Genomic DNA, 20,930 nt, shown 5'->3' with positions numbered 1-20,930 from the left:
TATCAGAATGTCTGTCAAATTCAGCTCACGTGGTATCCAGCGTGATTTTCCTAAAGCACCCGTCATGTCATTTGCCATGTTTCAAGGTCCTTGCAAGGCTTTCCTGGGACCTTAAGGTAAAGAAAAACATCCTTCTGATGACTTCCAAGGCACTGTGTGACCTGGTCATGGCCAGACCAGCCCCTGCCCTACCCAAAACTTGGCCAGATAGAACTCACTAGACCCTTGTGTGTGTACTTGCTTCTGTCTGGAGCACTCTTCTCACCCCCTCCTCCCCTGCAGCTCACCCTCTAAGTCTCGCCTGGGATGTCTCCCTCCCCTCATCTACAAGGCAGCCCTGCACCCTTCCTCTGGGTCCCCAAGGCCCTGGCTCAGTGGCCCTTCCAAAACTTCTGTATAGAGGGCCCTCAGATCTAATCTGCTTGGATGGCTTTAGGGGGCCTAATGGTGATGTAGGGGAGCAAACTTTGTCAACCCAAAATATGCCATTTTGGCATGCTTGTTATTTTAAACTGGTTATTTTTTTTTTAAGATTTTATTCATTTATTTGACAGAGAGAGAGATTACAAATAGGCAGGCAGAGAGAGAGAGGAAAGCAGACTCCCCGCTGAGCAGAGAGCCCAACGTGGGGTTCAATTCCAGGACCCCAAGATCATGACCTGAGCCAAAGGCAGAGATTTAACCCACTGAGCCACCCAGGCACCCCTAAACTGTTTTTTTTAAGAATGTGCAAATATGAAAAAAAAAAAAAGAGAGAGAGAGAGAGAGAGAAAGAGAGAGAGAGAGAGAAGTTCTAAAGAATCAATAGAAGTTACCATTTTATCAAAGATATTTAATATGTATAAGGGAAAGTTCCATTTGTAGGGTGTCTCCCTCTCTGTACCAGAAGGAGGTATTTAGGATGACCCTAAATCTCTAGAAACTCTATCAATGTGAAGACATGGACTTAAATCTGCCTAAAAACCTGACCCCTTATTGACTGTGCTTTTCCTGGTCACCTCCCATAACTGACTCCCTACCCCCAACATCTTCTTTCATCTTTAGCTGGAGATGGAGCCACTTCAGGAGTTACTCGGTTTCCTTGAACCTCCCCCCTGTATACAGAACTTACACATCCTATTAAACTTTGCTTATTTTTCTCTGGTTAATCGTTCTCATGTTGGTTTGAGTCTGAGACCAGCTAGAAGAATCTCAGAGAGTAGAGAAGTTTCCCCCTTCCCCAGCAGTGATCAAGGACACTCCTCTGCTCCTGCCGCCCCTTCTCAAGAAAGGCCACAACAGGGGCACCTGGCTGGCTCAGTGGGTTAAAGCCTCTGCCTTCAGCTGTCATGATCTCAGGGTCCTGGGGTCCTGGGATCGAGCCCCGAATCGTGCTCTCTGCTTGACAAGGAGCCTGTTTCCCCCTCTCTTTCTGCCTGCTTCTCTGCCTATTTGTGATCTCTCTCTCTGTCAAATAAATAAGTAAAGTCTTTAAAGATTTTATTTTTATTTCTTTATTTGACAGAGATCACAAGCAGGCAGAGAAGCAGGTGGAGAGAGAGAGAGAGAGAGAGAAGCAGGCTCCCCACTGAGCAGAGAGCCCGATGCAGGGCTCGATCCCAGGACCCTGAGATCCCGACCTGAGCCGAAGGCAGAGGCCTTAACCCACTGAGCCACCCAGGCACCCCAATAAGTAAAGTCTTTTTTAAAAAATGGCCACAGCTACTTGTTTTTATGTCTCAAACACCTGGTGCCCAGTACAGCCTGGCACACGGTGGCACTCGCTAAATACCACCCACGCCCTGCTCTGCATTCTTCCATTTGCTGGCTGGCTGGGTGACCTCTCTCCAATCTCTCCCCTTCTCTGAGTCTCCTTAGCTAATCAGAACCTTACTTTTATCTGCAAACTCTGAAGTTCTGGACACCATAAAGGGGGAGGATGATAGCACCCTAGAAATGCATGCTCGTGATAAATTGCAGAGGCTTTTTAAATTGTTATAGAACAGCATGTACAGTCCAAAATATGCATCTAGAAAATAACTGCCATCTATTAGACTTAGCTGGAGCTGGGCTCTGGTGCACCGAGAATGTTACTGTCTGTACCACCTCGTTATTCCTTACAACCATGCCCGCTGAGTAGTGGGGTCCGTTATCAAAGAAACGAGAATGAGACAAAGTGAAAGTTATGCAAAGCCTTATTCTATGCCAAGCATTAGAAGTCAGACTGACCGGCCAGGGCCGCCTCTGAAGAGAGCGACCCCGTCCCGATTTCACAGGCTGGTCTTATAGGGCATCACCGCAGACCCAAGGTACATGGCTTCTATTGTTAAGGCGTTTGCTCCCAGAATCAATACCGGAACCATACCAGGAACTACGGGGGCGTTTATTCCCGGAATGAAGTCCGTGGATGTTAACAATATGTCTACCTAGGCAATATGGAGTTGCTCTGGCTAAGCAGGCCCTAATAGTTAAACAGGTTTTAAAATTAAATTTAACATTAACTTGTAATGTTAAAATTAAATTTTAACATTAAACCTAACACTGAGTACCATGAGCATCTCCTATAAGGAAGAAGCAGCTAAGGTCCAGAACGGTCTCCTAGCTAGTGAGGGGCAGAACTGGACTAGACCCCAGCTTTGCCAAGTCCAAAGGCCATGCACGGTCTTCACCGCCAGGCCAGTTGGTTCCCCTGTGCAAATTGGGAATAAGAATAGCTCCCACCTCATAGGGTTGTTGGAGGATTAACCGAGCTAAGAGGTGCAAAGCCCTCAGGGCGGCTCCTGGCAGAGCCTTAGGGCTCAGCCAGCATCATCACCCACAGCAAGCACCGACTGCCTCCGGGCTGGCCCTACAAGATCACACTCAAAAAAAGGGAACAGTGCTATCTCTGGTCCTGAGGTCCTGGGTGATCATATCTTTTTTCTTTTTCTATACTAATCAGGTATTCGTTGTATATTTCTTTCTTCTTAAATTCTTGCATAAATTATGTCCTCAGTGAGCTGTCCCTCCTCTCAAAGCAGGCTGTGATGTCTGAGTCACCTCCCCACAACCTGGCACAGGGAGACCCCCCGGGGACAGGATCATAGCACGGAACAGCTCAGAGGAGCCCTCCCAGTCCAGGCTCTCCAACCACACACTTGGCAGGAGATGGAGTTGCGGGTGTGGGGTGCAGATCAGTGCCAGGAAGCGGCCCACACTAAGCCTCTTCTTTGTTGGCATTCCCCAAAAGACACAATGAGATGCCTTTGCAGCTCTTCCGGGCCCCAGGGGAGCGGCGGGAGCAGCCGTGATGCGTGAGACCTCCGGCCCCGAATCCCCCAACAGCTGTGACCACTTCAGCTATTTTAAACCCTTGGGCACCAGGAGGCTCCCCTCACACCGACCAGTGCCGTGACCCAACTGCAGGCCCTGAGCCAGGGGTAGGAACCCGAATGTGGGTCCACTGGGTCCAGGTTGGATTTTTGAAGGACGAGGAGTTTCATCTCTTGACTGCTTGCTTTGTACCAGGCTCTGTGCTCGTGTTTCCCACACCTTGTCTCATTTAATTCCATCCTCACACCTATGCGAGAGCTGAGTTGTTCACAGGCCCCCAAAGGGCAGGGTGAATTGTCCAGGGCTTCATGATGCGGACCCCACAAAGGAACTAGAACTTGGGTTTCTTCATCTACCAATCAAGAGACAGCATTCCATCTCTGCCCTGACCTGCTCTGTCCCCCAACCCCTTCCCCCATGGCCACACAAGTCCCTACATTGGCTCTGCCCCTCTTGGGAGCTGGGAGGTGGAGGGTGTTGGGGTCTGTTATCAAAGGAACGAGACTGAGACAAAGTGAAAGTTATGCAAAGCCTTATTCTATACCAAGCATTAGACGTCAGACTGACCCGCCAGGGCTGCCTCCGAAGAGAGCGACCCCCCTCCCGATCTCACAGGCTGGTCTTATAGGGCATCACCGCAGACCCAAGGTATGTGGCTTCTATTGTCAAGGCGTTTACTCCCGGAATTGATACCCAGACGATACCAGAAACTACTGGGGCGTTTATTCCCAGAATGAAGTCCGTGGATGTTAACAATATGGCTACCTAGGCAATATGGAGTTGCTCTGGCTAAGCAGGCCCTAATAGTTAAACAGGTTTTAACATTAAATTGGCCCTAACAGAGGGCAAATTCCTTAACATTTGTGCAGCTTCCTTTCTTCATCGGGAAAGTGGCGGGGTTATGGGGAGGGTACAATGATCTAATTCTAATACATGAAAAGTGCCGCTGGGACAGCGCCCGGCATGCGAGAAGAATGCATTAAGGACCCGCTGTCATTCCTTCTCTCCTGGCAATCACCACCCCTTGCCTGACATCATCACTCTCCTGCTCCAGTGGTGACCTGCCAGGGCCCCAGTGGGGGTGCGGCATTCCTCCCCCCAGCGCCAGGGCCCTAGTTTCTGGGCGGGTGAGATGAGGTTGCCATGCTTCATGATCCCCAGGAAGGGGGCACCCTGGCATAGGCCCTGGATCTGCCACATAGTAGGGACTCAAAAACAATTCTGGGAGAGGGGTGCTCAGACGAGAACCCCCACTCAGGGGACCCTCCAAGTCAGCTCCCAGGTGCACAAGCTTTCTCCTCTTTGGCGGGTAGCTGCCCTCCAGCCGTCTCCTGAGTCTCACTCCCATCAAAAGTTACCAGGGTCTCTCTGGCTCAGTGAGCCTTTTGGGGCAGATGCCCCCCTCCCCAGCCCAACTCAGACCTTCCCCTTTGTCCACCCACATTCCTCCCAGATCCTGGCTGCCCGTGAGCAGCGGGGCTCTTCATCTCTTAGTCTGGGCCATCTCAAGAAGGCTGCTGGGGTCAGAGGCAGGGTGTGCCTCAGCTCTGGGCACTGGTCAGCCCCCACCCGCTCATTCAGGGGCACCCCATCCCAGGGCTCCATTCCCCCAGCAACCCTACCCCCTTCTCAAACAAGAACCCCCTCCAGCCTACTCCCCTCCTTCTTGTAACCTGCGTCCACTCTGACCCCTCCTCGCTGAAGAAGTCACCCTGAGGCTCCCACTGCACACCCAGCCAGCGATGCCTTGGCTTGGTGTTCTGACCCTGTAAGCTGCTGGGTTCCCCTGCCAATTGCTCCCTGTTCTCCCTCACCGTAGTGGGTGGATGGGGACGTCAGCTTGTCTCTGGCTTCCTGGCTTTCCTCCGGACACTGCCTCTCCTCCCTTTCCCTTAGTCTGCAAACGCCTCCTTTAGGAAAGCTCAGGTCCGGACCCCAAGCCGGGTGAGGGCACCCACTCCCTCTGGGCTACCACCACTTCCTGTCCTCGCCCCTGTAACCGCTCCACGGCTGCATTATCTGCCCTGAAAAACTGGGGGCGCCGGGAGGGGAGCCCGGCCCTGCGTCCTGGCGCCCAGTAGCTGGGGGCCCCCTGAAAGTATACGGAGTCAGTAAACCAGCCGTGGAAAGGAGGAAATGGGCAACCGCCGGCTTCACCCCGATTACAGACCCGGGGATGGGGAACGCGAGTGCGCGGGCGATGGCCCGGAGGTGGGGGGAGCGGCGGGAAGGGTGGGGGCGTGGCCACGCTTGACGGACGGGCCCGCCCTCTGCTGCGAAGCGGAGGCCAAGCGGCCGCCCCGCCCACCGGCCGTAAATAGAGGCGAGCGCGCAGCCAGACCGCCGGCAGCTGGAGTGGGCTCACCTGCTGCAGGTGCTCCGGCAGGTGCTCCGGGCCGACGCTGCCTGGACGAGCGAGGACCGGCACTGTGGGAAGATGCTGCGCGAGCGGACCGTGCGGCTGCAGTACGGGAGCCGCGTGGAGGCGGTGTACGTGCTGGGCACTTACCTCTGGACCGATGTCTACAGGTGAGTGGGGCCCCCGCGACCGCTGGAGACACCCCTACCCCCCGCCCATCCCAGAAACCCCGAGCCCCTCCTCGGATGTGGGGACGCGACGGACTTCCTCCAGCGCGAGTTGCTGCTCATCTTGAGGCCCTTGTATCCAGAAATCCTAAGAAACTCGCCCGGAAGACCGACTGCCCCCAAACCGACAGCCTCCCCGAAATCTTGACATCCTCTCACACACCCTAACACAGACCCCCTCCCCTGGACCCCAGTCTTCCCATGGTCTGACCGTCTGCAGCCCCTCACCCAGAACAAACCGGGAGACCCCTAGTCTTTCCCCTCGCTCTCCCCTCAGCACCTCCCTTCTCCCTCCTAGGCTCTCCCCTTCCTCTCAGACCCTTCTGACTCACCACCCACCTCAAAGCAGCTGAGCTTCCTCCAGGATCTGCTGCGGGGAGGGGGGTGCGGCCAGGGCCAGGCCAGAGGGGAGCTGCCCTGGGGCGGAATCTGGCCCTGGGGGTTACTCAGGCTCCAATTTCTCCCTGTGGGGGCTGCTGGTGGTTGCCTGTCCCCAGGCACTGGCTGTGAGCTCCATGTCCCTGAATGCCTTCTCCTGACTTCACGCTGGAGTTGGGGAGGACTTGGTTCTGCCAGGCTGCAGGGTGCAGAGGAAGGGTCTTTGGAAGAAGAGCGTCCCTGACTGCACCCTGTTCCCTCCCCCTCCTCTCTGGCCCGCAAATTTTGGCGGGATACAGGGTTTCTGAAATAGCAGGAGATAGGGTGGGGAAATTGAGGTCATGACCCTCCCCACTTCCCCCAGCCCCCAGGAAACAGGGGGACCCCATGGTCTCCCTTCTGTATTCTGTGGGTCACCCTTGCGAAGGTGTGGCTGGTGTGTGCAAAAGGGTGGAGGGGGAACCCTGGCAGGATCATTCCGTGAGCATTTTACCAGAGCAGCCCTCTCCTGTAAGCATGGCTAGAGTGGGACGGGCAAGCGCTGACAGGAGGGACCATGCGGGACTCTAAGGTAGGACCCCAAGATGATAACCTTGGGCGGGTCCCCTAACCTCTCTGTTCCTTGAGCTGAGCTGGAGCTGCCGATGTGTCTCATTTTCCCCAAATCATTCCGCCATCCAGAGTACCCGCCTCCCTGGGATCTTCACCAAATCCCAGCCCTGCATCTCCCCACCCCCCTCCCCAGCCCATTCTCGGTCACCTCCGGTGGCCCTGGCAGCCCTGCCCAGTCAGTCTCCTGCCACCCCTTCATTAGGCTCTGGCCATGCTGATACCATTAGGACCCCAGCCTCCTCCTGTGAGGACAGAGGGTCCCATCACCATGCAGACAAGGCACCCTCTCTGCTCATCGGCCCCTGGCCTCAATTGTGCACATGGAAACTTCAAGGTGGTTTCTGAGGATCAAAATACAGCAGAGGACTGTGGCCCAGGCCTCGGTGGCCTGGAAGGGCTCCCCTCTGTTCCCCACCCCCAATCCTAAACCAGGCACTGCCAGGGAGCGGGCGGGGAGCCAAGGCACTCAGGTCTCTAAGCCTCAGCTGTCCCTATACCCGCCTGTTTGTTCACTGCAGCCTGAAAGGCTGGCATGGTGGCTCTGGTGGGGGGATGGGGAGAAGGGAGGGGGGTCATCCTTAGGCCTCCTGCCCTCCCCTGTCCTGACAGAGAGAGGCCCAGCCCCAGTAGGGAAGTGTGTGGGGGAGGGGTGGACCCACCATCCTCCCTCTGGCAGGGGGCAGAGGTGTGATGATCCCCTTTGTCCTTTCCCAAGAAAGCCCCCATTGCCACGATGACCCTCGTCCTCCAGCTGCCCTTCGCTTAAGACCCCCCCCCCTCCCCAGAGTAGAAGCTTGGTCTAGACCAGCACGGTCCAGCAGAAATAGCACGCCAGCTACAAAGAGAGCCGCAGGTGTATGTTAATTTCCTATCACCCACAATTTTTAGGATTCCAATAAAGAGGCAAAATTAATTTTCATAGTATATTTTATTTAACCCAAGAGATCCAAAATACTAGCACTCAACATCTAATCAGTTTTAAATGATTAAGGAGATAGTTTACATTGTCTTTTTCATACTAAGTCTTTGAAATTCAACATGCGTTTTACTTTTTTTTAAGATTTATTTATTTATTTATTTATTTGACAGACAGAGATCACAAGTAGGCAGAGAGGCAGGCGGAGAGAGGAGGAAGCAGAGCCCTGTGGAGCAGAGAGCCTGATGCGGGGCTCGATCCCAGGACCCTGGGATCATGACCTGAGCCGAAGGCAGAGGCTTTAACCCACTGAGCCACCCAGGCACCCCCAATATGTGTTTTATACTTAGGGCTCGTCTTGGTACAGACGCACTGAATCTTGGGCGCTCAGTAGACACAGGTGCCTGGTTGCCACCATCCTGAACAGTCCAGGCTGGGGTTCCAACCCTCAACACTAGTGCATTTGGAGCCAGATAATTGTTTGTTGTGGGGGGCTGTCCTGTGCAATGTTCAGCGACACCCCTGACTTCTAAACTCTAGATGCCTGTAGTAAGTCCCCTGTTGCTGTGACGACCTAAAATGTCTCCAGATAATGGCAGCAGCCCCCAGCAGGAGGACAAAAACACCTCCAGCTGCGAACCACTGGTTGAGTGGAAGGAAGCCTCTTTCAGAACGAAGGAGATGGGCTGTTACTCCTCCTGCCACTCCTAGTATCTGTGGTGATAAGGACTAGGGTCCATTTTAATAATAGCGGGGATTTTAGTGAGCACTTGGAAACCAAATGCATTCTCTTGTCTCTTCCTCACCACGGACCTTGGGGGTCAGGCTGAGATCATCTCATTTTCTAGATGAGGAAGCAAGGCTCAGAGACGTGAGGCCAGTCGCCTGATGTCAGACGGGATTCGGGTCCGGCTCTGTCTGACTCAGAACCTGTGCTCTTACCCTCCACTGTATTCTGTGTGACTTTTAAACTAGCAAGTTGAACTGGGTGACCCTCTCAGCCAGCGTTTCTTCCTCCCTCCAGAATACCTCAAGACCCTCCACACACCCCCTTTTGACCCTGCACTTCCTACAGAGTCCTTCTGGACCCAGATACAGGTTCTGACTCTATATCCCACATGAGTCCTCCCCCTCCGCCCAGGGCCTCCAAGGAGACATCAAGGGACAAGGCCTTGTGGACCCTGGGCCCAGCTAGTAAGGGAGTGTGTTTGGACCCCTCACTTCCCGAGTGACAAAAGTGAGTGAACAGGTCTCAACACCCACCCCTTCTTCCCAGGGGCTCGGGCCCCCTTTCCTGAGATGCATGCATGGCCCCCCCTTTCCTACAGACACACAGTGGGGGCCACAGCTGTGGGTGAGGAGGCCACACGGGGGGGTCCTCAGCAGACCCTGTGGTTGACCCACCCTCTCCCAGCCACACTGGCCCCTGGGGGTAGATGTCCTGACCCAGGCACTTTCTGTGTGCTGGTTTCTAGTGAGCTATAAGTAAATAAATGCACAGAAAAAGGAAGTCGGTTTTTTCCCTAGAGATTTACTTTGCAGTTGTTAAAGGTACTTGCTGTTTCCTTCTCTCCATCCTAAGCATCTTCTCTTCGATCTGGTACGTGTACGCCTTGCCCACACCATCTCCCCCGATGCTTCCTCACTGGGGCTGGCCCCGGTTCCCCTCTGCTTCAGGCTTGCAGCTGGAGAGAGCAGAGAGAGAATGGCTTCTCCATGTTGATTTCAACCTCCCCGCTCACCTCTGGTTTCCGTGAGGAGACACCCCCAGAGCCGGGAGGGATCAGAGAAAGGGCAGCCTTGGAGTCGGGTAACGAGGGTGATCACACTGTGCCTGATTGTCCCACTGACCCACAAACCGGGCTGTGTAGACAGCTCCTCCTCTCCCTCCCTTGATCTATGTATCTGTCCAGGGGAGTCAGAGGCATACCCTTCTCTCTGGTGGAGAAAGGTCAGGATCTGTTTCCTAAAGCCTGCAGAAGCTTTAGGACACAGATGACCTTAACAATGGTCTCTTGCCTCTGTGGAGCATTCTCCTAATTACAGCTGACATCAGGGAGAGATGGGGGGTGGGAGTGATTCCCCCGCCCCCTCCCGTGGGATACCTCAAGGCAGAAGCTGGCCAAGGGTACCAGGGCAAGAGACGTGAGCACAGTAAAATGCTGGGGAAACAGAGAGGGGTACAGAGATGTACCCCACCTTGGGGAAGAGCCTGGAGAATCAAAATTCACCATCTCACTCCCTTGACCCTTCTTAGACTTCCTTCTTGTTTCTTGGTTGGTGTGAGTGTTTTAGAAAGTATCCTTAGGACAAAAGCCAAGGATCGGGGGTCTGTGATCCAGTTAGAAGCATTAGAGAACTGGGGTGCCATGGTGTCCCCATCCCTGAGAGTGCCAGGCCCTGCCTCACAGATCCCATCTCCTGCCAACTACCCTACACACATTCTACTCTGGCCACGTTAATTTTGTGGATGCTATTAGCTCTTGACCACATTAAGCTCATTTGTGCCACGGGACCTTTGTACGTGCTGTTCCCGCTGCCTGGAGTACTATTCCCCAAACCTCTGCAAGCCTGACACTTCATCCACCAAGGCTTAGCTCACACATCACCTCCTCTGAGAAGCATTCTTCATTACCCTCATTTCATGACACACTATCTCAAGCCTCAAGCATTCTCTGCCTCCATGCCATTTTTCCACCGGCAGATCTTATTTACTTCATATTACTGGATAACATTTATTGAGCACATATTCTGTATCAGACTGCCTTCCTAACACCTTCCATACTCATCTCACATGTATTTAATAATTTACATGTGTTTAAACCTCACAACAATTTTAGGAGTTAGCTACGGTTGCTGGCCCCCTTGGTTGGGGAAACTGAGATAAGGAACATTTGTCCAAGGTGGCACAGCAGGTAAATGATGGCACTGCCTCACCCCAGCCCCAGACTACTCTGCCTGGCTGCCTTCTAAGGACTTATGTTTGCCTTCCTTACTCCCCTGTACCTCCAGCCCTCACATCAGTGAAGGCCTCCTTCACTGAGTAAATGAATGGATGGATGTGGCCAGTGATGCATGTAGATCGGCCCGTCACTGGGCTGAGCTCCCCACCCCCAGCCTCAAGGGATGAGCGCTGTTGGACTGGCCAGTGGAAGGTCAAGGGCATGTGGCCGAGCTTGGCCAGAGCAGCAGCTCCTAAGGAATCAGGCCAGATCAGGTGGCCTCATAAATTAGAACAGCACCCAGCACTCTCAACCCTAAAAAGGAGGTCTTGCCAGGAGCTGTTTTGCAGCTCTGGTTTCAGGCTAGTTCCTCGGGGGGAGGCAGGGTTCTAAGGAGGACCTGGTACCCTGCGTGTGCAGCCCACAGCCCCAGACACAACTGGGGTCCCGCAGAGGCTTACCTTCTTGCCCACGGGACCCGCCATCAGGTTGGGAGCAGAGTGGCAGGAGCTCACCACTGTGTCAACCCCCCAGCTGGACAGGGACACCTGTTAGATGGGGGAGGTAGGGGGAGGCCAGTTTTCAGAGGCAGCTCTGCCTGCCTAGCCCTGTCAGGCTCCATGGCCAGGGGCTTTGACTGGCCCAAGTCTGCCTATCTAGGTCACATGCCCAAGCCTTCGGTGTCCCTTTTCTGGGCCTCAGACCCCACCTTCAAAATAAGTAGGTGTCTCTAGAGGTTCCTTCGGGCTTCCCATTTGCTCCTCTCCTGAGCCAGGCCCAGGATTCCCCATCCCCATCTAAAGGACATTTAGGGAAGACTGTAACCTCTGGACCTCCCCCCGGGAAGGGAGCAGCCAGGCCAGGGGTTCAGGGAGCTTGAGTTTACCTCGCACTTGGCCGTTACTGTCCCGGAGACTCAGATCCAGTGGTCACACTCTGCAGGTCTGGACACGCTCATCTGTGAAAATGGATGATACTGACACAGACCTCTTGGGGTTTCAAAAGGATGGGCGAAGAGAGATCACGTGGGCCAAGGGCTTAGACCAGTGCCTGGTGCATGATAAACACTCAGTAAGTCATTATCGTGAATTAGTACTGGGATTATTGTAATATTATTAAACCAGTGATGAGCTTTGGCCTCCAAGCATCCATAACATTCACAGGAGAGAAAAGTTGAACAACATTTGCATGAGGTGCTGTTTAAAGCATCAACAAAGTGGGGAGGGAGGGAGGACTCCTGGCAGATGAAATCAGGGAAGACTTCCTGGAGGAGGCAGCAACCAAGCTGAAGGATGGACAGGGGTTCACAGGGTGACCAGGACATACCACGCAGGAGCAACGGTGCCTGGCAGGACTGTTGGGACACATGCAGGCAGAAAGGCAGAAAGGGCATAGACTCAGTGGCCTACAGTGCAAGGGTGGAGAGTGTATGAGCTCAAACCAGGGCTTTGACTGTGAGGCTCAGGTGTTGGGCTTTGTTACATAGGCAGTGGGGAGTTTTTGAAGCTGTCTGGAAAGGAAGTGATCCCAGATTTGATTGTTTCTGCCCTAAGGAGAGGGGCCAGCTAAAAGCACCAGTGTCCAGGGAGAAAGGCGGCCGAGGTCACCAGACAGAGAAGGGGACTTGCTGAAGGCAAGGCCTTTTCGGGGCAGCCACCCACGGGGCTCCAGACCTCCAGTCATGCCAAGCTGAGGCTTCACCTTCCTCCTCTCATCCGCGTCCTTGAGGGTGCTCACCCTGGGCTTGCGTGCCGGGTTGGCACCTGCAAACCCCTCAGACTCCTGCAAAGACCGGAGGGCAGGATGTCACACCCGCAGCACCAGGAGCCGGGTTCGCTGGAGCGGGAGGGAGTGTGGGGGGTGGTGATCCCTGGCGGGTGTTAACGAGACCCAGGACAGGTGGAGAAGCTGGGAGGGCCAGACGCCAGCCAGAAGCAGGCACATCACACCCTCCAGCCTGGGGCTGAGTGGGCACCCCAGGCCTGCAAGGCCAAACCAGTAACCTCCCCACCGAGTGAATGAAGACCAGAGAGGCTGACTGGCTCCCCAGAGGCCCTACGTGGGGCTGAGCAGCTGTTAGACCACAAAGCCTATTCCCCCGGGCTGGGCTCAGGAAGCAACCCTCTCCCACGTCCAACACCGCGTTCCAGTCTTGCTCAAAGTTCCTTTGTTTACCAGCCATTTCTCTCCATTTCCCCAGCTACCACTTTGTCCCACACCACCATCCTGACTCACCCAGACAGCTGTGGGGCCGCCGGAGTCCCCCTCTTCCAGCGTTGCTTTCCTGAAATGCTTTCCCCACTCTGCACCCTGGGTGATCTGTCCTCGGGGCAAGATCAGTCATAACCCCCGCCCCCAGAAGCCTCCGGTGCCCTCAGTGGGGAAGGCCAGCTCACCACCACAAGTTAGGTCCTCTCCCCTGACCGGCCACCCCTCCCTCCACCCCCCAAACTGCAACCACAGTGATCTTCCTCCAGTCCCTCCAACACACTGTGCTAAGATCTACCTCGGCCCCGACCCAGGTGGTCTATGCCGCCTAGAAATTGCTCCTCTTCCTCCTCCCTTTGTCCAGTTCACTGGTTCTTAAACTGTGGTCCCTGGACCAGCAGCCGTAGCAGCAGTTGGGGACTTGTTAGAAACGCAGTCTGAAGTTGCGATGTTAAGACCATGCCTAAGTGGCCAGGCTTGGTCCTTCCCCAGGTCTGGTTTGATAAATGCTGGTGATAAACCAAGTCTGATTTATATACTGCCTCTTCTGTGGGAAGTGCCTGGGATTCTAGGGATCTGATCAACCTCAAGAAATGATAGTACATTCAGCATCATAGCTTTTGAAGATGACTGTTGTTCATTTGCCGTTAAATGAATTATAAAACTGGGAAAAGAAATGCAGTTTCTTTCCATGATGTATATGTACAGCAAGTCATCGTGTTGGACACTTTAAATATATATAATTATATTTGTCAATTGTTCTTCTGCAAATTTGGGTGAGAAAAAGAAAGGTAAACCTCGTTTCCCGGGTCCCCACCCTGGATCAGCTGAGTCAGAGACAGGATGGTCCAACAACCTGCATTTTAACAGACCCTTCCGATAATGCTGATGCATGCTCCAAATTTAAGATCTGCTGGTCTAGTGAATTCTTGCTGTCCTTCAGAGTATAGAGTTAAACCCCAGCTCCAATGCCACTTCTTCCAGGAAGCCCTCCTTGACCTGCAGGCCAGGGCTTCATGGCACCCCATGTTTCTATGTTAGAGCTATTCTCACCCCCAAAACCACATCGTCAGCTGGGTAACCCACAGAAAGTTCTTCTCTTCCACTAGAACATGTATTCCATGGGTCCAGGGAACCTGTTCTCTTTTGCTGATCTGTCCCCCAGCCCCGAGAACTGTGTCTGGCACTTAGGAAGTGCTCAGCCAATGCAGGTTGAGTGACCACATAAGCAAGCCCTGTTCTTCCATTCCTTCCCGCAGGAAACACCTAGATTTACTGTGAGCCTGGAACTGGGCCAGGGGCTAAAACAGGAAAAAGAGACAACCCCCACCTTCAAGGACCTACAAGGGGAAAAAACACGGATGGAGACAAATGGATTGAGCTGGGTCTTTAAGGAGGGATGGTGAGTCGTCTGGCAGAGAAGTCAGGGAAAGGAAGGGCAGAGGAATGATAGTTGCCTGGGATAGTGCAGGCTGCAGAGGCTGGAGAGTCATGCTGAGACCCAGGGACGGAATGTCACTGGTTGGGTCCCATCTTTTACTGTATTGTCTGCTATCGAGGAGCCACTGAATATTTTCAAGCAGACAAGTTGCCTGATTTCATTTTTTTAATCCCTCTGTGATACAGTTTGGGAAACCAAGAAGGGTGGGGTCAATCATTCATTTATTCCCACCAAAGAATATATGGAGGGTGTGGCCTTGTCCAGGGCACTGGGGTGCAGTGGTCGGCAGAATGGTTGTGTTGTGGGGACTGGCAGCCTGTCCCAGGCACGCTACCTTTAGCCTCCATCCCATAAGCTGGAGCCAGGTCCTGGCCACCATCAATACCCTCATTCTCTCCCTCATTACCATCCTGGGCCCCTCCCTGCAGCCCCCTGGGACCACTGAGCTACCCCCTAGCCCCGGGTTCTCGGGTTTCTGGGGGATGAGTTCTGAGCCGTTCTTCCTGGGGAGGGAGGCAGCCAGCAGGCTCTGTAGAGGACAATGGTTGCCTTTGTTGCTTCTGCCAGAGCCTCTCCAAGAATAGCTGTTTGCTCAGCTCAGAGCAGGGCTGGTGCTGGGGTAGAAGGGTGTGGGGCCCAGGCGCTAACCCCTGAGCCTCTCGGGTCTCCTGCAGCTTCTCACCAGCCCAGAGGAAGGAAGGAGGCAGGAGGCATCACTTAAAGCAGCTATGGTCAGTGTCCCGTCCTAAAACGCATCCTTTCTGTGAGTTTAGAAAGCATTCTTTTTCCTAAATAGAACTGTATGCAGAAACCCAATCTGTGAAACCAGGTGACATCAGTGGCTCTACTTAATGGAGAGTGGGGACACAGCCAAGAGATCCCCAGCTTTTCCCTGCCTCCCTCCTCACCCCTTTGCCCAGGGCTTGCCCCCTCTGTGCTGCCCAGATGCCAGCCACCAGCCAACCTGGTGCCACACTCCCATGTCACACTTGGTGAAACTGAGGCAAAGTGCCTTGCAGACAGAAGGTTGCAAACCACTACCGACAGGTGTCCAGCCTCTGAGCAACCCAGTGGCCCCATGAGGAGCTGGGAAATGTAAAAAGGGGTAAATAGACAAGAAACAGGGTGGCCCTGTTTCAAACTCCTCTCCCAGGCCCAGGTGTGGACTGCCAGACCCTGGTCCCCACTCTCCTGCGGTGCCCACCCAAGACCAGTGGTCTCTGCCACTGTCAGTAGCCTGGGTCATCAGAGAGACCCTGCGTGACTCACACTCATGGCCCCGGCCACTCCAGGGCTCTCACCACCAGGCCATACGGCTGAATGTCCAGACCAGTGGTTCTCAGAGTATAAGCCTGGACCAGCATCACCAACCGTTCCTAGAAATGGTAGAAACACAAATTCTCAGGCCCCACTGCAGACCTGCTGAGTCTGAAACTCAGAGGAGGGGCCGGGCAATCTGCATGCAGAAAAAACATTCCAGGGGACACTGCTGAGCTCGGAGAACCACTGGTGGAAACCTCTCCAACCCCTGGCCACAGCTGCCCAGCTGAACCTCCACCCGGCCAGTCAGACTCTCCAGGGAAAGGATCTACTAATCTCTAGCCTTAACAACACCCACAGAAAAACCAAGCAAATAAACCCAGAGATTTAGACTGCACCCCTGGATAATTCCGATGCCCAAACATAGCGGAAGGCTATTCTGGAACCCAGGAAGGCACGGCCCTCCGAATAGCACGTGTGGCTTTGAGGCAGACACTTGTACCTATGTCTTATTCCCAAATCCAATGAGAATCCCACCTAAATCCATCTGAGCCCTCTTCAGCCTCTGGGAACCTTCAGACCAGGGGATGGATTTAGCAAAATTGTCTGCCCTGGGCACCTTCCCTCCCCCAGTCTACCCGTCCTTCCTGCCACCTCCGCTTAAACCAGTGTCTTAGGCAGCAACAAATACCTCGGGCTGGGTGGCTTAAACAAAGAAATTAATTTCTCACAGTCCCGGAGGCTGGAAGTCGGAGATCAGGGGCCCCTGTGGTCCTATTAGGGTGGGACCTCTTCCTGGCTCACAGGCAGCTGTGAGCTCACACAGGCATCCTTGTAGCATGGGAGAGAAAATGATCTCTCTTCCCCTTCTTAAAAGGCGACCAGTCGGATCAGAGGGGACCTCGCGCTCATGATTTCATTTAAGGCTATCTTCTGAAAGCCCTCTCTTCCAATGCAGTCATATCAGGCGGGGTAAGAACTTTGGCATTTGAATTTGAGGGCACACAGATATGCCTACAGCAACTGAATCAAACTAGTCCGTTTCCTGCCCTGAAATCTTCATGGCTTTTCAAGAATTCCAAGGATACTAGGACGCCTGCGTGGCTCAGTCCTTTAAGCCTCTGCCTTGGGCTTGGATCATGATCGCAGGGTCCTGAGATCGAGCCCCCACATCAGGCTCCCTGCTCAGCGGGGAGCTTGCTTCTCCCTCTGCCTGCTGCTCCCCCTGCTTGTGCGCTCGCTCGCGCTCTCTCTCTCTCTCTCTGACAAATAAAATCGTTAAACAAAAAAAAGAATTCCAAAACTATCAGCCATTTGTAGAAAAACCACTCCAGAGCCCCTAGGAATGACTCTTAGAGGAGGGAGTTCCAAGCTGGGAGAGGAACTTGTGGGGGGGGGGGGGTCCGTGTGACAGAGCCAGCCCATCGCTGCCCCTTGAGGACCCAAGTCCCAGGCTCCTCCCGTGGGCAAACCCAGCGTTGTGACACCTGCCTCGTGCCCTTCCTCTGCCTGCAGTTCACACCCTGGATCGGGGGTGGGCGCTGCCTTTGGTGCAAATTCGTTTCTTGGTCTGAGCCTCAGTACCCACACCCTTAGGGCCCCACATGGCGGCCCATCAGAAGCACCAGGAAGTCTGTTAAGAATTCAGATCCCCGGGCCCGCCCCCGAACATGACGGCTGGGTGGATAGAAGTCTGCCCCCAGGGCTCTGTATTGCTACCCAGTGCCCTCCCCACTACGGGGTGACTGTGGTGCAGCTGGGTCCTTGGGTGTCCCCCAGACCTGGCTCTCCCCGGGGGCCGCGCCGCCCCCCCCCCCCCCCCCCCCGGAGTCTTTTTTGGAAACCCCTCCTCCCACCTGCCCTGGGATCCTCCCCGCACCATGACCCCCTCCCCTCTCTCCCCACAGCGCGGCCCCCGCCGAGGCCCGGACCTTCAGCCTGAAGCACTCCGAGCGCGTGCGCGTGGAGGTGGTGCGCGATGGGCAGGCCGAGGAGGTGGCGACCAACGGCAAACAGCGCTGGCCTCTGTCGCCCAGCACCACGCTGAGGGTCACCATGAGCCAGGCGAGCGCTGAGGCCAGCAGTGACAAGGTACCCAGGCTGAGGATGTCCTCCAAGGGCGAGGGCAGCGGGAACCAGGGGCGGGGCTCAAGCAGCGTCACCCAACGCAGACAGAACAGAACGTGCGCCACACTTGTCACTGTCCCGTTCCTAGCATCCATTCTCAAAGAACAGAAAGAGGCAGGCGGCCTCCATTTTTATAGTACGTTTTCCTTAACCCCATAGATCACGTATTATTATTTTCACATGATGCTAATATTCTAAAAAAAAATCCATGAGATGCCATATGTTCTTTTTTACACTAAGTCTGTGTCACGCTTAGAACACATCTCAGATCAGATTGACCATGGGATACCCCTGTGGCTGGTGACTACTGGACACAGAGGCTCAGGGCCAGACCGTGGAACATGGCTTCATGGAATGTTAAGGCTGTGGGCTGCTGAGTGATATATTAGAATCACTGGAAGTTACAGCCCCAAATGTCCTTGGCCGCCTCCTGTATTAAATGGGGTGCTGAGTGCCCATGCAGTAGGGCAATTTGCCCAGTGGTAAAGCTGAGACCTGACGTCTCTTCGCTGGGTTCTGTAGTTATGGACTTCCGATGCGCCCCATGGCAGTGATGGCGCTGGGCATTATTTAAAGAAAACTCCTCAGCCCTACCCCTGGATGCTTAGCAGGAGCAAGTCATATACCATGGCAGATATGGGAGGGCAGGTAGACAGCAGAATGCACCAGGACTCATAGGTAGGCAGTCAGTACCGTAATGCCCTCTAAGAAGAGGGGAGCCCCCTATCTGTTGGAGAATTTGAGAGAAGCAGCCCACCAACCCAGGAATGCTTCCTGGAGGAGAGGGTTTGTGTGTTTGGGCAGAATTGGCTTGACAGGCTCTGAGGGGTGAGTCAGGGAGAGGGGTCACCGCAGATTTTCCTGCCTGTGATCTGTGATCTCTGCTCTTCTCTCCCTCCCAATGCACCCCCTCCCTGCCAAGGTCACTGTCAACTACTATGAGGAGGAGGGGACTATGCCCATTGACCAGGCTGGGCTCTTCCTCACAGCCATCGGTAAGTTGGTATGACTGCGGCCTGGGTGCTTTGCTCCCCGGGGAGGCTGACCCTGCTGCCCTTCTCAGCGGCACTTGGCCTGAGTCCGGTGCTGCAGACCTGACACTCGGAGCTTCCTCTGAATAATGCAGGCCTGAGAAGTGATGCCACACGTGCCCAGGCCCTTCTGTCCTGGGGTGAGGGATGTCCTGCAGGAGGTGGCATACCCTGGTCTGCCAGCACCTTGCCCCGCCTTGTCAGCATCCCCACCCCAGGCTCTGTGGGCCACTGAGAAGAAAGAGCAGAGTCTGTTCCTCCCCTGCCTCTCCCCTGCAGCCTGGAGAAGAGCTTGTCCGTCCTAGTGAGGGAAATGGCCAGTCTGCTCTGTCCCTCACAGTCCCAGCTACCCCCTTGCCTTCCCTAGATCCTGCCCTGGGAACACAGAGAGGCAGCCTGGTTCCTTAACTCACCTAGTACAAGCCTTTCATTTGGCATGGAGGACAGGGAGGCCCAGAGAGGTTAGGGAACTTGTTCAAAGTCACACAGCATCTCCCTGGCAGGTTGGGTCTGGGGCTCAGGACGAACCCCTCTCGGGGCTCTTCCCATCTGCACAGCCCGGGTTCCGGGGCTCGGGCAGTGTGGTTTTCTTCCAACACTCCCCTCTTCTGCAGGTGGGGTGTTACTTTTACATCTTCCTTTTCATCTTAATTACATAATGATTAAGCCAGGAGGACATGTCAGGGGGTCGTTCTGTCTGTCCAGCCTTGACTCAGCATTGCTCGAGCTGCCCCATGGCAGGGCGAGAGAACTGCCAGCTGCCGAGAACCCGCTGTGTGCGGAGTGCTTTAAAAGTTGCAAAAATGTCTTGCACTTACTCAAAACCTACTCTGGGTCCTCTACGGTGCTGGGTGCTTCGAAGAGGAGAAGGAGAAACACCCGAGCTTTCTTGATTGCTGACTGTGTGCCCAGTTCCGGTCCTTCAATGTCATGGTCTCAATCTTCTCTTCCAACTATGGCCAGGATAGATAAGAGGACTCAGAACCTCCCCCCAAAACAACCAATTCCCACTCAGCGTCTCCTCCTCCAACCACCAGAGGAGCAGCAATGTACCTCCGCCCTCGGCTTCTTCCCCTGTGGGTTTTGTTGGCTGGTCACCCTGACCCTCTTTCTGCACGGGGGGAGTGCCCGGCCTGGGGCTGGGCTCCTCGGGACACCCTTGGGGGGCCCCGGAAGAGGTCCTCATATGCACACATGGCCCCTGAGCGTCTCAGATGACATGCCCTGAGGAAACCTAATCCCACAGAGATTGGGACACCTAGGATGTAAGCAGGAAGGGCAGTGGCCAGTGGTCCCAGAGGGCTGACGCCACCATGAGCGAGTCTACCCCCAAGCCAGGCAGACAGGATAGATGGGAAAACAGTGCCCCGTGAGGAGGCAGGACCGGACCCCCCTCTCATCCAAAGGACTGGGGAGCTTGTGTTCGAGGGAACAGCAGGTTCCACAGACCAGTAAAGCGCCCACCCCGCCCCCAGTAATAAGCCTGACATTGTTGGTGCTTGGCCAAGAAGAAAAAAATATGTGAATATTTATTTATATAAATATAAATAAAATAATTTGCCAACAACTATCACCATCATTGTAACATTTTTCACACTTAAAAAGTAGGCAGAGGAATCATTCCAGAATAGAAGACAGTCCCTTAGATTGCCGAAATAAAGTCTTGTGGAAACCTCACCCGCTGAACTTACGTTTCCTGTTCTACCAGGGACCCTGGGGGAAATCAGTTCCCCTTAGGGCCCGCTGCTCTGTCTGACCCTCCGGGTCTTGTCCTTCTCAGGCATCTATTCCAGGGGCCCTGAGCCCCAAGTCCTGAGTAATCATTGCCCCTTCCTAGGGAGGGCACCCCAGAGGCAAGGAATACCCCAAAAGTTCCGGGATGGGGGGCTTCCCCCCCCCAGGGATATATCAGAGTCCACCAAACCCTAGCTCTGCCCTGAGCCCCACACTCCTCACCTGCCCCGAGGGACCCACAGTGCCCTTGTGCACAGTGCTCACGGAGATCCGAGCATGGGGCCTGGGCAGACACTCAGTCAATACTTGTTCTTCTCGCCCTTCTGCTTGGGGGAGCCACATTTTCCCTCCACCGGGGCAAAGCTGAAGAACCTTATTGTCCCTCAGTCTTCCTCCTGGGACTT

The 20,930-nt window shown here is 54.4% G+C and overlaps 1 protein-coding gene and 1 pseudogene across 2 annotated transcripts in view; both read left to right on the top strand.

The window, feature by feature from the left end:
• The first annotated feature begins 5,605 nt into the window (after positions 1-5,605).
• The window catches only part of PADI2 (peptidyl arginine deiminase 2), a 42,924-nt gene continuing 27,599 nt past the window's right edge, over positions 5,606-20,930 (top strand). Inside the window, exons 1-4 of one of the 2 annotated variants that reach the window (XM_059376394.1) lie at positions 5,743-5,820; positions 14,193-14,335; positions 17,542-17,725; positions 18,684-18,756. In XM_059376394.1, coding sequence (XP_059232377.1) covers positions 14,295-14,335; positions 17,542-17,725; positions 18,684-18,756 — 298 coding nt within the window. In that variant the 5' untranslated portion in view covers positions 5,743-5,820; positions 14,193-14,294. Of the gene's footprint in view, positions 5,821-14,192; positions 14,336-17,541; positions 17,726-18,683; positions 18,757-20,930 lie in introns of both variants that reach the window. The other variant, XM_059376393.1, reaches the window with a different exon arrangement.
• LOC132002358 (small nucleolar RNA SNORA72) lies at positions 13,364-13,454 on the top strand (annotated as a pseudogene).

The sequence above is a fragment of the Mustela nigripes genome, chromosome 14, assembly GCF_022355385.1.
Source record: "Mustela nigripes isolate SB6536 chromosome 14, MUSNIG.SB6536, whole genome shotgun sequence".
Classification (NCBI taxonomy): Eukaryota; Metazoa; Chordata; class Mammalia; order Carnivora; family Mustelidae; genus Mustela; species Mustela nigripes.
The sequence above is the reverse complement of the archived record's forward strand: the minus strand, read 5'-3'. Positions and strand labels throughout refer to the sequence as shown.